General features: G+C 41.1%; 1 protein-coding gene across 12 annotated transcripts in view; it reads left to right on the top strand.

The window, feature by feature from the left end:
* Window positions 1-16,615, top strand: part of FBXL13 (F-box and leucine rich repeat protein 13) — a 223,485-nt gene that overhangs the window by 7,959 nt on the left and 198,911 nt on the right. For all 12 annotated transcript variants that reach the window (XR_006889805.1, XR_006889806.1, XR_006889807.1 and 9 more), the window contains exons 2-3: window positions 9,546-9,649; window positions 10,321-10,411. Coding sequence is in view for 8 of the 12 variants with exons in the window: in XM_046669994.1 (XP_046525950.1) it covers window positions 9,546-9,649; window positions 10,321-10,411 (195 nt within the window). In the remaining 4 variants the exon portion in view is untranslated. The remainder of the gene's footprint in view (window positions 1-9,545; window positions 9,650-10,320; window positions 10,412-16,615) is intronic.

Genomic DNA, 16,615 nt, shown 5'->3' with positions numbered 1-16,615 from the left:
ACAACCAGCTTAAAGACTGCTGGATTGTATGTTCAATGCAAGATAGGTAACTTTTATTTTTTTGAACAGCAGATTAAGCTCTTGACACCAACCAGCCTGTGGTCAGCTAAGGAGGGCACATTAGACCACTCCATCAGCAAATATTTGCTGGGCATCTACCATGTGCTGGAAGAAAACACCTCAATGGCTTCAGGCACTTGAGGCTATGACTCTGAAGCTGTCTCTTTCCCAAACTTTTCTCCTGAGTTCTCTGTGCACTTATCCATTTGGGTGTCCTACACATTAAAGAAGTGAAAAGCAATAGGTAAAGTTAATTTTAATAATATATTTTATACAAACCAATCTGTCCAAAATATAATCATTTCAACATGGGCTCTATATGTAATCATATTAAGCCTTCAAAATTGGGTGTGTGTTTCACACTTCAGGCACATCTCCATTTGGTCCAGCCACATTTTTTTTTTTTTAAGATTTTATTTTTTTTCCTTTTTCTCCCCAAAGTCCCCTGGTACATAGTTGTATATTCTTAGTTGTGGGTCCTTCCAGTCGTGACATGTGGGACGCCGCCTCAGCGTGGTTTGATGAGCAGTGCCATGTCCGCACCCAGGATTTGAACTGACGAAACACTGGGCCGCCTGCAGCGGAGCGCGCAAACTTGACCACTCAGCCACGGGGCCAGCCCCCTGGTCCAGCTACATTTGAAGTGCTCGCTAGCCACATGTAATCAGTAGCTGCCATCTTGGACGGTGCAGGTCTAGAATATATGAACACATTTAATAAGCCAAGGAAAATTACCCTTGACCCAGAAATGATCATTGTGTCTCTCAGAAGCTTGTTTTTTTTTTCAAGGGCACCAAGCTTCTGGAACTTCAGGAGGAGTCTGAGGGGCACAGTGAGGGTGGAGGGGCCGTCTACTGGCCAATCAGGTTGCTCGCCTCCTTCCCAGCGTTCAGTAGGGTCACACATGGGACAGTTGTTCTCCCATGCGTCAAAGGATATTGATAGCTATTTTCGAATCTTCAGGAATCGCAGTGATTAGATTTTTATTGTGAAAATGAAAGAAGTGATACGAGCATGCTATAGACTGAACGTGTCTCCCTAAAATTCATGTGTTGAAATCTCATCTCCAAGGTGGTGGTATTTGGAAATGGGGCCTTTGGGAGATGATTAGGCCATGAAGACAGAACCCTCATGAATAGGATTAATGCCCTGATAGTAGAGACTCCAGAGAGCTCCCTCACCCTTCCTTCATGTGAGGGCCCTGTGAGAAGACGGCCGTCTGTGAACAAGGAAGTGCCTCTCAGCAGACACAGAATCTTCCTGCCCTTGGTCTTGGACTTCCCAGCCCCTAGAACTGTGAGAAATAGATTTCTGTTGTTTATAAGTCACCCGGTCTATGGTGTCCCATTGCAGTAGCCTGAGTGGACTAAGACAGAGAATAGGTCGTGGACTAACTGTTGGAGTGGTTTGTTCCAGATCACCAAACCCTTTAAACCCTCGACTGAGGAGGACCCTAGAGGAGACTGCTGGCGACATGCGTGGAGGTTCAACGAGTGGGCCGCCTCCTCTCTTTCTGACTGTTACCATCCCTTTGGGAGTCTCTCTCTTTGGATACTGCTGTGTCTGCCTCCTTGTCCGTCTCTAAATGAAGCCTGTCCCAGTGAAGGACAAATAAAATGTATGGAGAATCAGAGATGGCTCTTCTCTTCGTCTGTTTGGGCTCCTCCCATTAACAAAATTCTGTAGACTGGGTGACTTAAACAACAGGAATGTTGTTTCTCACAGTTCTGGAGGCTAGAAGTCCAAGATGAGGGTGCCAGCGTGGGTTCTGGTGATGGCTCCCTTCCTGGCTTGCAGAAGGCTGTCTTATCTCTGTGTCCTCACATGGCAGAGAGAGCAAGCTGTCTGGTGTCTCCTTTTTTTTTTGTGAGGAAGATTAGCCCTAAGCTAACATCTGCTCCCAATCCTTTTTGCTGAGGAAGACTGGCCCTGAGCTAACACCTATGTCCATCTTCCTCCACTTTATTTGTGGGATGCTTACCACAGCATGGCATGCCAAGCAGTGCCATATATGCACCCCGGATCCGAACCTGCGGACCCCAGGCTGCCAAAGTGGAAAGTGCACTGTTAACTGCTGTGCCACCGGGCTGGCCCCTGGTGTCTCCTTTTATAAGGGTGCTAATCTCATCTTCAGGACCCTACCCTCATGACCTCATCTGTACTGAATTCCCTCCATAAGGCCCACATCCAAATATGGTCACACTAAGGATTAAGCTTCAACACACGGATGGAGGGGGACAGAACTCAGGCCACAGCAGCTAGTAAATGTAAGAAAATTTAACCTATTTAACCCCACTGACAAAAACAAAATGTAGATGAAAACGAGTTACAGTTTTCTGCCCATCAAATCAACAAAAATAGAAGTTTTCTAATTCGCAGTGTTGGCAAGGTGAAGTGGACACTCCCATTGGCTGCTAATGGGAGTATAAATTGATAATATTTTTTTAGAAAGCAATTTTCAAATATGTATGAAGAACTTCAAAATATACCTCTTGATTCTATATTCTTGTAGAAATCTATCCTAAGGAAATAGAGATGAAGATGTGTACATTTCATCATTAGTAGCGATAATTAATATGTACATCATATAATTTTTAATAATGGGAAGAAGTTAGAAACAACCTAAATGGCCAACCATTTAGAAACTGTTAAACATTTATAGTACTATCTTTTGCAATAGATTATTCAACCTCAAAACATGATGTTTTGAAGAATTTTTGATGGTACATAAAAAAATGTTCACAATATAATAGGCAGAAAAAAAAGAGGCAATACAAAATTATATACAGTATGATCCTAATTTTAATTTTGTACAAAATATGTGCATTGAGGAAAGACTGAAATTAAAATTTTTACTAGAAGTTACTTCTGGTTGGCAGGATGATGGTTGATTTTTATTTTTTTCTTTGTATTTCTTCTGAATTTTCCGAATTACGTAGAGCATCCACTGTTTTTATAATCAGAAGATATGTTCTTATATTAAAACAAAATAATGAAATGCTGGCCTAAGTGTAGGAAAAAATGCCTCCTTTTTTGCTTTCCCAAACTGTTATCAAATGAACTTTACTGATGGAGAATTAGGAATAAACAAAGAAAACACAGGAAGCGTAAGAGCAGTCATTGCTGGGAAGTGTTGGTTTCTCATCCCAGGAGCCAGCTGGCGGGCCTGATTGCAGGCCTGTGTCTGGTCTCTCTGGGACCAGGGCCCTCTGGCCTCTGGCTGCACGGCTGAGGTCTCCTGGCACCCTGTTTCCTAGACGCCAGCCTCTGTCCCAGCCGGCACCTTCACAAAACCCTCTCACTCTGGTCCAGCTTCCAGGTAGGCCTGTGTGTAGCTAAGTGCATCCTGGTAGGTTTCCAAATGTTTTTTTTAGCAGAATCCCAGGGTTCTCAGGACCCCTATGGGGAATGCTCTACAGGTCGAGAAAAGGCACTGGGGAGGAAGAGAGCTCTGCCTCTTCGCTTTACACCAATCCTGCAACATCTGAAGCGACTCTGCTTTAATCTGTATTATCTTTGGGGATTCCCATGAGTTTGTTTTTTTTTTAAAGATTTTTTTTCTGAGTTAAAAAATGAACTTGAAACCACTGAGACCAATCACCATGGTTCTGTCAGTAAATAATCTCTTCTTTCGTGGTTCATGCCCTCGGTGTTGCAGTGAGCTAGGCTTTTCCCTCATAGGCCGTCGGTATCGGGTATGGCTTTCATGCAATCTACATGTGTTGTTTATACAAAACGTATAAGCATAGAGATATACGATGGCCTTTTTTTAGACCTTGGAGACAAATATTTTCTTAAACTTTAGTATTAGATTTGAAATAAATGAACGAAATCATCAAATACTTGGAAATTGGGGCAATAAAATATTTACTCTCTCAATAGTATTGTAAGATTCAGAAAAATATATTTTAGAAATTCAAAGATTTTAAAAAATGTCTGCACATAGATACTCGGAGCCTGCACCCAGATAGAACCGTGGGAAAACGGAGGATTGCCTTCTGATCCCTCACCCTCCCTACCTACGGTCATCATCGCTCTCTCTGAGAACTCTGAGATGCTCATCCCGCCGCTGGTGGAATCGCCTTCCTTGGAGATAGTCCTTCCAAAAGACATTTGCATCTTAAAAGATATCATTAAGATAGGGGCCCACACAACGACGCCCTATTGGTAGAATTCCAGACAGTAGGTCATTAAAAATATTTAGAAATTGGATTCTCCCTCAATTTTCTATTGGGCAGAAGTCAGCACACTGTCTACAAACCAGGCCTGCCCCGCAGGGACCAAAGACGGGTGAGATATTATGGACAGAGTGTCTACAAAATTATTAGGCAGCTATACAGAGCGAGACTGTATCTGAGAGCGAAAAAGTGCTCTTCAAATTGTGAGCTCAGATTTCAGTTTACGTCTAGATTAAAGGAGATTGCAACACCAGATCTGACCAGCAGAGGGCGGAATTAAGTTACAAATCATGATTTTTAGGCAGTTTTCTATTTTTAGAAATAAGTAAATACAAAAAAGTTTTTTTTTATTTTTGTGACTTTTATGCAGCTTTTATGCTTTATGTTTCTTCCATGGTTAAGTTTCCAATCTGTATTTTTAAAAATACCATATTTATTTCTAAAGCACATAGACTCTCTTACAGAGTATTTTTTTAAAGAGGCTAATTGGTGCAAATATTTTCCAGACATGCAAGATTCAGGAATTACTGAATGTTCGAGCAAGAGACCACCGGCCGCTCAAGGAGAGAGGGAACTGGTTATACTTTTTGTTGGACTTTGGGGCAAGAAGGTTGTGGCTTCTCCTGGGGGCGGTTATGTTTGCTGAGCTCCCTCCACCCAGCCGGCCACTTCACAGATGCATTTCCAGAGGCAAACCCATGAGACACTTAAATAACCAGAAAGCACGTGATTTGTTATTTCTCCAGTAACAATTCGCTTATCTAGGGGTTAGACAGCTGGTGACTGGCTACCCGTCGGGCAAGGAAGCCAGCGGGTGTCAGAAGCTGTCGTCTTGATCTCACCTGGCAGAGACTGCGTCTCCTCACCTGTCGAGTCTGCCCTAAGACCCCTCAAGTTGTGGCCTTGAGGGGCTGCTGCTTCTCCCTGAGGCCCCTTCTGATGGCTAAGCCAGTTGGTCCTTTTCAATAATCTTCAGTATCCTTTCAGTTACAGAGTTCCTAAAATAAAATTTGGCACCCGTTATTTAAATGTCAACAAGACACAGAAGCCCCTTTATTTTCAAATTTTTAACTTACTAACCTCCACTGAAACAAATGAAGTCGTCTCCTGGAACAGCAGTACGCCACTCCATCCCTACCGTAGATGGGGAGGGCGGGCGTGTGTGAGCCGGCACTCCGGACCTCGTTTTGGGAGTTGGGGTGGGTAGGGAGGTAGAAGGGACTTTGAACAGTGTCTGGGAACTTAAACGTGTTCCTAAGTAAAGGGGCTTCTGTAACTGCGTGATTCCGACGTCCCATTTTTAAAAGCAATCTCTTCTAAAAACAAACAAACAAGGTGCAAACTATATGTTGATTATTTGACCATCTGTTTAAAAGAAGAACGTATTTCTGGGTTTGCATCTGAATAAAATATTTCCAGGTAGATCACATGAAGGAAAGGCCCCTCAAGTTCTGGAGGAAGATACGTGTGAGCGCCTCAACTTCGTGTGAGCACCTGGGACGGGCAAGGGGGCAGCTTTGGCTTTGTAGTTTAAAAACCTGCCAGCTCCGTGGATCCCCTGGCCCTTCTTTGCCTCATCTGTGAAATCCAGAAGCAAGAGCATATGCTTTAAAAGTCAAAGTTGTCCCTAGGGGGATCTTGGAAACCAGCTGAACTGTGGCTCTCTAATGTTGGGCCGTCTGCCGTCTTTGGCCATGTGATTTGCTGTCTTTGGCCACGTGATCTTGCTGGGGTTTGATCATGAATGACCCGTTGGGTCTAGAGGAGGACCCAGTGTCAGGTCCGCGGATAGAACTCTGGCTTCTTCACGGAGTGGCTCCGTCTGCTTCTCTCTCGCATTAGTCCTCTGCTCTAGACAAACTGGTCTGTGCACCTGAGGCTTTGCTCCGGCCAAGAGAAAGGCTCTTAACCTGCAAGCCGCCTGCCCTCTCCTTGCCATTTGCAAGTGTCTCCAACTGCTGAGGTCCCCACAAACATTTGATGATCCCTTTTATCTTTGCATTCATGGAGCAATTATTTTCTTCATTGCTATTTAGGCCCTTAGCATATTTCACTGTATTTATCTGAGTATGTAAAAAGATACACAGGATTTGTTCTCTTAGGTGTCTTCCATCTACCCACAGTTCCAGACAGTTACTGTCTTGCTATTTATATTTAAACGATTGTTCAGTCAAATTCTCTCTCCTAACCATTTCCCCCCAAACGCATTTGTCCTAATCTCTTCCATTAGACTTGGTGTAAAGTGACTCTCTCTTTCTTTGTCATCACACTGGCCTTTGAACGGTACCGGGGAAAATTTTTAAACTTCTTTTCTCTTTGTCCAGGTCTTGTCCTCTAATGGAGGTGATAATTAGCAGTGGAATGGTTAAAAATAATGATGACGGCTTGCTATCATTATTATCTGTTGAGCAGCGCTTGTTTTGTGCTAGACACCATTCAAAGTACTTTACACAGATTAATTCATTTAATTCCCACGATAGCCCTATGACACGTGTACCTTTATTATCCCACGTATGGTTGAGGAAACAGAGGAACAGAGAAGTCACTTGTCAGAGGTTACAGACTAGAAGATTGCAGATGCAGGATTTAAACCCAGGGCCTCCACCCACTGTGTTATCTTGCTCCTTGAAAGATGAGTAGTAGTGAAAAGGAAGAGAAACAACTGTGCTGGATAAAGCCACGTTTGTCGTCAGTGCCCAGACATCTTTCAAAATGTTTGAGAAATATTGGCGACGGAGATGAGGGACACAGAGCCAAAAGAAATTGGAGGATTGCGCAATTGTTCTGTGAGTTTACAAGCTGGAGAAAGCCAATCTGGATCATGAAGTAGTGGTCTTTTTCGTCCTCAGTTGTGTAAGTTTTTACGGAGAAGGCTAGCAATAATAAAGCCCTGATTAACGTTTCTGAGAGTCAAACATTCCCCTTGTGGGAACGTTTGCCTGTTTCACTTCTGCTTATAAAAACTGAGGTAATGGCTTTGTAGTTTTTATTTTCACTGAGCAGGAAAAAAACTAACTATGCTTTCTGATTGGCATGTAGCTACGCGCTGTTCACACACTAATATAGAAAGCCTCAGGCGAGTCTGTTTTGCCCACTGGGAAGCTATGAACAGTGAGATTTCTTACGCAAAAAGCGAACGTTTGAAGTACGCTAGTTTCACATGCCTGTATTAGCATTCCAGAAACTTGTCCTTTCGACTTGAGTTGACTTCTGCAGGATAACTTTTCAGGAAAAGTAGTCTTCTGATCTGTGGTGGTTGGAAATATAAAGAAATAAGCAGTTTCCTGTAATCATTATTGGATCCCAACTTTCTTAATAATTCACCTTAAAGCTGAGCTCCATTGAGACACCAGTTCTCAGACTTTAGTGCGCAGAGGAATCACCTGGGGAACTGATCAAAATGCACGTTCTGGGCCCCATCCTCAGAGACCCCAGGTGATTCTGATGCAGGCCTCCTCAGCATGCCAGGAGAGGATGAAGGAGGGGGATGGAGTGGGGAGTAGAGAAACTCAGGACTCGGGGACCCAGGCACAAAAGTGCCAGGAAGTAGGTGGGCCGGTCATCAGGGCTGCTCAGGGAGCTGTCTGAAGTCTGGCCTCCAGGTAATAGAAGACCTCAGCTCCTAGGTAACAGGGGACCACTCAAATCCAGCTTGCACCTGTGGTGAGAACCCCTGATCTCCCGTGCAACCGTATTCTCTAGGTTTGGGGTAGAAGGAACTCAGTCTGCCGATGGCTGAGTGCTCACCGTGAGCAGCTGGGGTGGGGCGAGGTCAGGAACAGCTGGACAGGGAGAGACACCTACGTCTTACCATTTTACCATTTTGTTTTGCCTTAGTCTTAAGGGCTGGTTTCCAGCCTGCAGGCTGCACACTAAGAGGGGGACATGAAGCTATTGCAAAGGGGGAAACGCTGCGCAGGGTCCAATCAGGAGAAATTACACCCCTTTTTTTAGAGGAATACTATGAGAACTGCTGAGGGTCTAAGACAGGACCCCCAGGCTGGGATCTGCTCACACCTGGTCTGTGAAGGTGTGATGAACTCTGCATTCTTCCTATGTGGAAGCAGGGCCCAAGAAACCGTCTACTCACCCCTGCCCCCCGCCAGGAGGCAGTGAACCAAAAAGGCAAAGAGGAATGTCTAAGGAGGATTCCAGGGGGCTTCTGTGGGATGGGTGCTGTAAACCTTTTTCTGTCTCCAATGGAGAGAGAGTCAATAATTCTGTATGTCTCACCAGTACTTCTACAGGAAGTTTCTTCTTTTGGGAGAAATAAGATGGCAGCAGCTTTCTGAGATCCCTATCTGTGCTTTAAACGTTATCTTAGATCTAGGAAGTCATTTGTTTTCCACCTGTGTGAACTAGGCTACCACTTTTCAAATATATACTCTGTAGATGTTGTGACAGATAAAACACAAATACATTTTTAAAAGACATCTTGAATTCACAGATTTTTTTTTTTTTTTTTTTTGGTGAGGAAGATCGTCCCTGCATTAACATCTGTGCCAGTCTTCCTCTATTTTGTATATGGGTCACTGCCACAGCGTGACTGAGGAGTGGTGTAGGTCTGTGCCTGGATCCGAACTGGTGAACCTCGGCCAGTGAAGCAGATCTCGGAACTTTAACCACTACGCCTCGTGGCCGGCCCCCCACAGTAGATTTTTTTTTTTTTTAAAGATTTTATTTTTTCCTTTTTCTCCCCAAAGCCCCCAGTACATAGTTGTATATTCTTCGTTGTGGGTCCTTCCAGTTGTGGCATGTAGGATGCTGCCTCAGTGTGGTTTGATGAGCAGTGCCATGTCCGCGCCCAGGATTCGAACCAACGAAACACTGGGCCGCCTGCAGCGGAGAGCGCGAACTTAACCACTCGGCCACGGGGCCAGCCCCCACAGTAGATTTTGATGGTAGATTTTTCTCAATCCCTTTTGTGTTTGGGTCTTCGGAATTTTTTGACTTTCAAAAGGAGTTCATCATACTTAAAAAGGGTAGAAACCACTGACATAAGATATCACAACAATGTCTTCAATTTGACCGTAGAGTATGCCTCACATAAAGCAGAACCCTGAGCAGGGACCCTTCGTTGTGTCATTTACGATGGATTTTCTTTGAAAGAGTAACAGTGAACCGCATTTTGGTTTGATTTTAGCAAAATATTAACACTGAATGAATGCTCAGGGGTGTCTATAAAGCATGTTTACTTAAAACACTGTCACATTATTTGACTTTGTCATTGTATGAGAGAAACGTCTACCTGTTGCTTAGTAAGAACGTGCGAATCCAGAAGTACTGACTCCGTTTCGTCTTCCCCAGGCTCTGTTATGTGGTGTACTTGTTACGTGCCCTGAGGACCCACTGAGATATTTAGAGGAAACGATCATTACTATAATGGAAAGCGGTCTCGAAAGTCTTCTTTGGTAAGTGTTGTTTTGATCTATAGTAAGGAGATATTTTATTTTGAAGGTAAAACGCTCATTGTCTGGTATCAAAAAAGGTTTTGCAATGAATGCTTCCAATCTTAAGGCTGCTGAAGAATCCTTCCAAAGGCTTTTAAGTCCCAAAGACTTCAACAGGAACATTTCCCCCCTGTTCTCAGCCTGAGAAATATGGTGTGCTCTCATCAATAATGTGCTCATAGAGCGGTTTATTTCAAGTTGGAGATGAGGAAAGGGAGGCATGCCCTCTTGGGGAGCCTGGCAAAATCTTGAGGGGGATAGTTTGAAAAAGCCCTCCAGGTGATTCTGATATACTTCTCCCAAGGGGAAGTGTCTTTTCCTTCCCCTCTCTTACACTCCACCTGTATAGATCACTGATTTAATTATGGAACTAACTACTATGAAATAAAATAAATTTTTTTTTTTTTGGTGTGGAAGATTGGCCCTGAGCTAATATTTGTGCCACTCTTCCTCTGTTTTGTATGCGGGATGCCACCACAGCATGGCTTGATGAGCAGTGTGTAGGTCATCCCTGGGATCTGAACCCACGAACCTTGAGTTGCCGAAGCAGAGCATGTGAACCCAACCACTACACCACTGAGTTGACCCAAAATGAAATAAATTTTTGACTATGTTTTATGACTTTATTAAAGGGATATGTACATTGATCCATCAATGAAACCAAAAATTCGGAGATTGTCTGAAACTTACATGGAACGTCTTTTTGGACTGGATGATCAGCTGGTGAGTGTTAGTAATCAAGCATTCTAAAATACACATCGTAAGTTTTGGTGGAAGCTCTCAAATAGATTTTATGAGAGGTGTGAGGTCAGACTGTTTTTGGAACTGGGTTGGTCTGTTTTCACTCAGAAAAGTGAAGGAACGTCACACACACACACACACACACACAGCGCCAAACTTGTAGTAACCTCCCCAAATTTTGTAGGAGCATTTAGACAGGCGTTTATTCTTCCTCTTTCTGATAAAACCTTTCTACTAAATTTCTCCTTTGGCCTTTCTCCTTCTTCTCCTCTCTTGCATCTTTATAATGATAAAAATAGCGTTATGGAAAGCTTTAAAGGAGGATTTTTCCTTCCTTTCTAATCTAGTACTTCCTTCTGTGGTCCATCCCCCCTCCATTCTCTCTGCCATCTACCTTGGAGTTATGCTCATAAATATGTGGCCAAAACATTAGTGAGATCTAACTTAAAAGCCAGACTGAGGGTTAGTAAAAGGAATGACCAGCTCCAACAGCTGGCTTTGATCCTGTAAAGAGGGCAAAGAAGTAGTTCAGGATGCGGAGACTTTTAGAGCAAAGACTGTGTGTCTAAGAGAAGCTAAAATAGCAAAAGGCATTTGGGGAGAGAAATACCAACACCAATGAGATGCGTATGGGACCACGCGTGATGCCTCTGGATCCCAGGCAGGTGTCTCGGGAAGCGCAGGCAGAGCTGGGGAGCTGCTGGTGAAGCTGGGCATTGAAAAGTGGAGTGAAAGCCACAGTTGAGGGAGGTGCTGGGGGCTGGGAACAGTCTGAAGCATCATTTAGAAGAATACATGGAGAGTAACACTGGATCCTAATCAGTGGTCTGCAACAGAGAGACAGAAATAGAGGCGTGGGATATTTCTGCCAAGCCTGGGATGATTCTGCAGCACCGATACACTGGGAAAAACCCACACGTCTGATCCTAGTTGATCTGACTTTACTGTCAACCACAGACCTGTGATCAATTATGGAGTGCAAATATCTGCAGGCTGTGTTCTTGGAGAGGTTTGCGGGGAACTCAGGAGCTGAGGGACAGACCTAGGGGATGGGATTCTAGGTCCTCCCATCCCCACCCCTTATGCTCTAGAATAGTTTCATTTTGAGTATAATGGCACATGAAAAAAACTTGAAAACCGTTGCTATAAGATACTAAAATTATTAAAAACCGCTGCTCTAGAGGGATGAAACTCACTGTCAATATTTGAAAGCAGTCTTATATAAAATGCAATCAGATCGTGTCCAGTGTCTAACTCGAAGCCTCTAGAGAATTTTTAAAAAATTGCACAGAATTCCAAAACACACCATAGCCACTTCAAACCTAAAGTTTTATTAGAAAAGGAATTCTCAGAGACGTTTCGTGACATTGAAAGCACAAAGGATAAAACATTGAAAGCTGATGCAGACTTAGAAAGGGGTATGACAGTTCATCGAGGTGTAGAAAAGATGCCCACTTCACAGCATAAGTTAGGAAAAACAGAAACTAGCTGTGACTTTGGAAAATGTAAATCTCCAGGTGCATGGCGTTGCTTAGTCTGAGGGCTCAGCATAGGTTAGATATGTATTAATTCATTTCTCCTCCACCCTCAGAGAAAAATGAAAAGTTGGTTTTTTTTTTACAAAGAAATAAGATACTTTAATCCTCAATGTTTCTAATATTTTAAATGACCGTGTACTCAATAAATATGAGCTTTGCTTTTTCCCCATTTTTCCTTCCTATACAGTTATAAATGCCAGTAAGAGAGTTTTTAATGTTTTGACAATTCATTTTAAAGACCACCACCAAGTGTAATTTTTCCCGTTGATTGTTAAGCTTGCTTTGCGTGGTTTCAGTGCGCAGGCATTTTTATGGTCTCATACTTCGCAGTTCTGCACAGCAGGAACTGCCTGTATATGCCTATTTATAAATATGTATTTGTCTCTATTTGTGCAAACAGAGAAGATTGAATGGAAACTGTGAGTAAGGCAAATAGTTACAGAAAAAAATGGGAACTGTTCTCATAACGGCAGATAGAAAGACAGTTTAACTGTGTGTTTCAAGATGAAAGAATCAACCATTGTTTGGAGGAAACTAATTTCGCAGATTGGATTCTCATTTCTTGGGAAATGAAATCTCCAGATGGGCCTACTAATTACAAGAAGAAGAGGCCTCTATAACACTACCTTTTTGTTATGGAAAAATTCAAACATAACACAAAAGTGTTGTGATCCCCCGTCATGCGGCTTAAACAATAATCAACATTTTGCCAGTCTTGTTAATTATTCTCCTCTCCCTCTTTTTTGCTGGAGTGTTAGAAAGCAAATCCTAGGAAATGTATTATTTTACCAGTAGTAAATACTTCAATGTGCATCTCTAACAGGAAAGGACATTTTTACAGAACATACCACAGTGTCTTTGTCTACAAAATTAGCAATAATTCCCGAATATCATCTAGTGCTGATAATATTCAGATATATTCCATATTCAGTCCATATTTGGATTTCCCAAATTGTCTCAAAAATGCCTTTTTATGTATGGCTCTGGTAAGTTGAAATCCATACAGGGTCCACATAATGCACTTGGTTGTCTCTTGAAACCTACAATAGTTTTCCTTTCTTATTTTTTCCATGCCACTTACTTATTGAAAGAAACAGATCATTTGCCATGTAAAATGTCCCACATTCTCATTATTTCCTCTGGCATCATTTTCATTTATTCTGTTTCTTCTATTTCCTGCAAGTTTGTAGTTAGATCTACAAACTTGATATTCAAGTTCTTTTTTTCCTTTTTTTCTCTTGGTAATAAGAATATGCATATGGAGTGTTATGTTTTTCTTAGTGCATCATTTCAGGAGGCATCTATGGTCTGGTTGACCTCTCTCTCTTTTTTTTTTTGATGTTTGCTCTGAGCTAACATCAGTTGCCAATCTTCTTCTCTCTCTCTCTCTTTTTTTTTGTCTCCCCAAAGCCCCAGTACCTAGTTGTAGATTCTAGTTCCAAATCCTCCTGGTTCTTCTATGTGAGCTGCCACGACAGCATGGCTATGGTTCCATGACTGGGAACTGAACCTGGGCTGCCAAAGCAGAGTGCATTGAACTTTAACTGCTAGACCATCATGGCTGGCTCTGGTTGACCCACTTTTAATGACTCTTGTTTCCTATAGACTCTAATGTGATTGGTTATTAGTCTTGTTCTACCATTTTTTAATTTTGTATAACATTACATGGCAACAAAATAAAAAAAAAATGAGAACTATTTGGAGGAGCATTGCTTCCATTTCTTCTTCTTCATCCTCCCTATTCGATCCCTTTCTCTGGGTAACAAATTTTAGTAGTTTTTAATTTATCCTTACATTGTTTATTTTTGAAAAATATGAGCAAATACACTCTATTCTCCTCCTCTTTGGCTTCTTAATACACATCAATGAATAAGAGCCATAAACTGCAAGGGAAACAAACAATCTATTTGTGGTCTCAAGAACTGTAATTGAGGAGACACAGATTTGAGTAGAAAATCAAATGTGCTCTGATTACAGGAGAGGGGCTCAGGGTTTTTATGGGGAAAAGGGAGGAAGATAAGATAAGTTGTAATAAGGAAGAGTTCATTGGTGCTATAGGGTAAGGCTAGGTTTGTACTTCATAGATTGACTTGAGATTCAGTCATCAGCAAAGTCCAGCTTTATCAATCCATACAAACAAGATATTCTTGTCTTTATTGACTTCTTGGAATGGTGACAGTTTGGTCCAGTTTGGAAGACAAAGAAAACAAGATGTGTAAGGCAGTTCCTCTGAAATGACTGCTCTGGCTCTACTTTAATCTGGCTCCACCCACGTCATCTTTCACATTTTTCCCTTTCGATCAAGATCTTTCTCTGAGAGCATTGTTGATCAAACACTGGAAAGCATTGCTGATCGACTATGGGAAAGCATTGCTGATCAGCTGTCAAAGCATCATTGGTCTTGTCACCAGGAAGGCTTATTCCTGGTATGGTATGTCCCATGTAGGAGGGAAAGTGGTTTCCTTAGGAGCCTTTAGGCCACATTTGAGCAACAAGAATGCTAGAGCAGAGGAAGCTAAGGCACTTTCCTGATATCTAGCGTGAGCCTCGATTTTGATGAGAGACAGCATTTTATACCAGGACAATTAGATTTCTAGGAATTTCACGTAATTTCTGGAGCTCTTATATACTTATAAAGACATAACATAAAGATGGCTTAATGTTATTTCCTATTTAACAATGCTTCCTGTGTAATTTAGCATATCAGATAAGCCTAATTAATTTGATATTCCTCTTTTTATAAAGAGAGAGAACAAATCTTTTGAGATGTTTCAGGGATTCTCTGACAAGTCCCGAAGTTAGCTAGAGGTCAAAAAAGACTTTGTTTAGAACCTGATTTGGGGAAGTTTGTCAAAAATATCAAAGAGGTTTTAAAACACTTGCCTAAATAGCATCACAGATCATTATGAACGTAACATTTAATTATCTATTTAACCAAAGTGACAGAAAATATTTCTGAGACAAATATAGAAGGTTACATAGCTGCAAAAACTTAGCTCTTTTAACAGAAAAGACTCAACTTTTCTAAGTAATGGAAGACCTGATAAAGACAAAACACAGAATCTTTGTTTCCTGGGCAGATTACATTAAAGGTAAAGAAACTTTGTTTATAATTTCTTATTAAGAGCAGACCAATAATCTGAAAAGACTTTGTCCTTTAATAGAGAGAAAAACCAAATTCTGATTTTGCACTGATGTACTTTTGACATTAAAATTCATTCCAATCTTAGCCAGCTAGACCATGCATAAAACTCTTTTCTCAGGGTTCCTCTCCCACAAACGTTCTATAGCTTTCTTTGTACACTCAGAATTTGTCCTTTGTTCTTTCCTGTAACTAGTTTTACTTTAGGACAAATTTACTTTCTTAACAAAAATATCTGCATTCCTTAGACCTTCTTTTACTGAAAACACATTTTCTCATAGCATAATTTTTTTTAAGGTGACACAAGACATGTTTGTTAATACACCCAAGCATCTTTTAGTTATGTAATAAGAAGCCAAAAGTTGGTAACTTAGACTGGTTTAGCAATTAATGTTTCAGTATTTTATTCTATTTGAAAATGATCTGGACAGTCAATGAATTTTTCATCATTTAATTAACAGTGAAACTCTAAGGTTTCAAGTTACCGAAAAGATCATGGAAGCTGTTTTTAAGTACGTGTACCATAACACACAATTATTGTTAAAAAGTTTACCTAAAACCCTTTTTATTTTACTTACATCTATTTAGTTTACTTGTTCTCGGTAATTATGTTTAGATAACCTACAAAAACTTCATGAGATATTATACAAAGTCAACCCTCCATTTTTTGCTGCCAAATTTTGTAATGGAGATAAAATGAATTTGTTTGACTTTTAGTACAGTTAGATGAAACAAAAGTTTTATTATGTTAACTTGAAAAACATTTGCATTAGTTTATATTATATTTAGAAATAATTTACTTACTTTAAGTCAATTAAATAGAGCTCTTTTGGAAATTATACATCTGGAGGTAGAAAAATATCACATATTTACAACATACATATGTATAGACACACATACATAGAGAGCCCATAGTTATTGTTATAAAATTGAAATTACTGCCATGAATCGGGTACAGTAATGCAAAGCTCACTAGTTATGAAAGAATAGTTGGATTCAAATTTTGTTTCTGGCAGACAAAATAAATTAAGGTTTTCTGCTTAGACGACTAAAGGTTTTTCTACTGATATCTATGAAGAAGACACTTAAAATGCTAGATTTTGGACAAGAGTGCTTCTATAGTCATTTGCCTCTTTTTTCATTTTTTTCCCCTTCAGTATTGGAAATTGATGATGGTCTGGATAACAGTCCCTGGAGAGGTCACAAGCCTTTTGAGATAAATAGGGGAGGTTTTTGGCATTGGTGGAAGGGAATGGGTGGACTCCGAACTGCCTCCAGAGATGCATTTCCAGTTTCGCAAAGATTTGTAAGATAAGAACAGTTGCTCTCAAGTCCTCAGAAATGGGTTGTAACTTAAATGACATCATAGATTGTTCTATCTGGGCAACTACGTCATCCCTGATTTGTTTCTTTCTCTCTGGGTACATAGTTTTTATTTTAACTTATGGAAGAAGGCCTAAAAATAAGTTCCTATCAGGCTCTAAATATCAGCTTCCAATCGGGCCA

This window comes from Equus quagga, chromosome 8 (assembly GCF_021613505.1).
Source record: "Equus quagga isolate Etosha38 chromosome 8, UCLA_HA_Equagga_1.0, whole genome shotgun sequence".
NCBI classification, from domain to species: Eukaryota; Metazoa; Chordata; class Mammalia; order Perissodactyla; family Equidae; genus Equus; species Equus quagga.
Note: the sequence above shows the minus strand (reverse complement) of the source record. Positions and strands in the feature narration are given on the sequence as shown.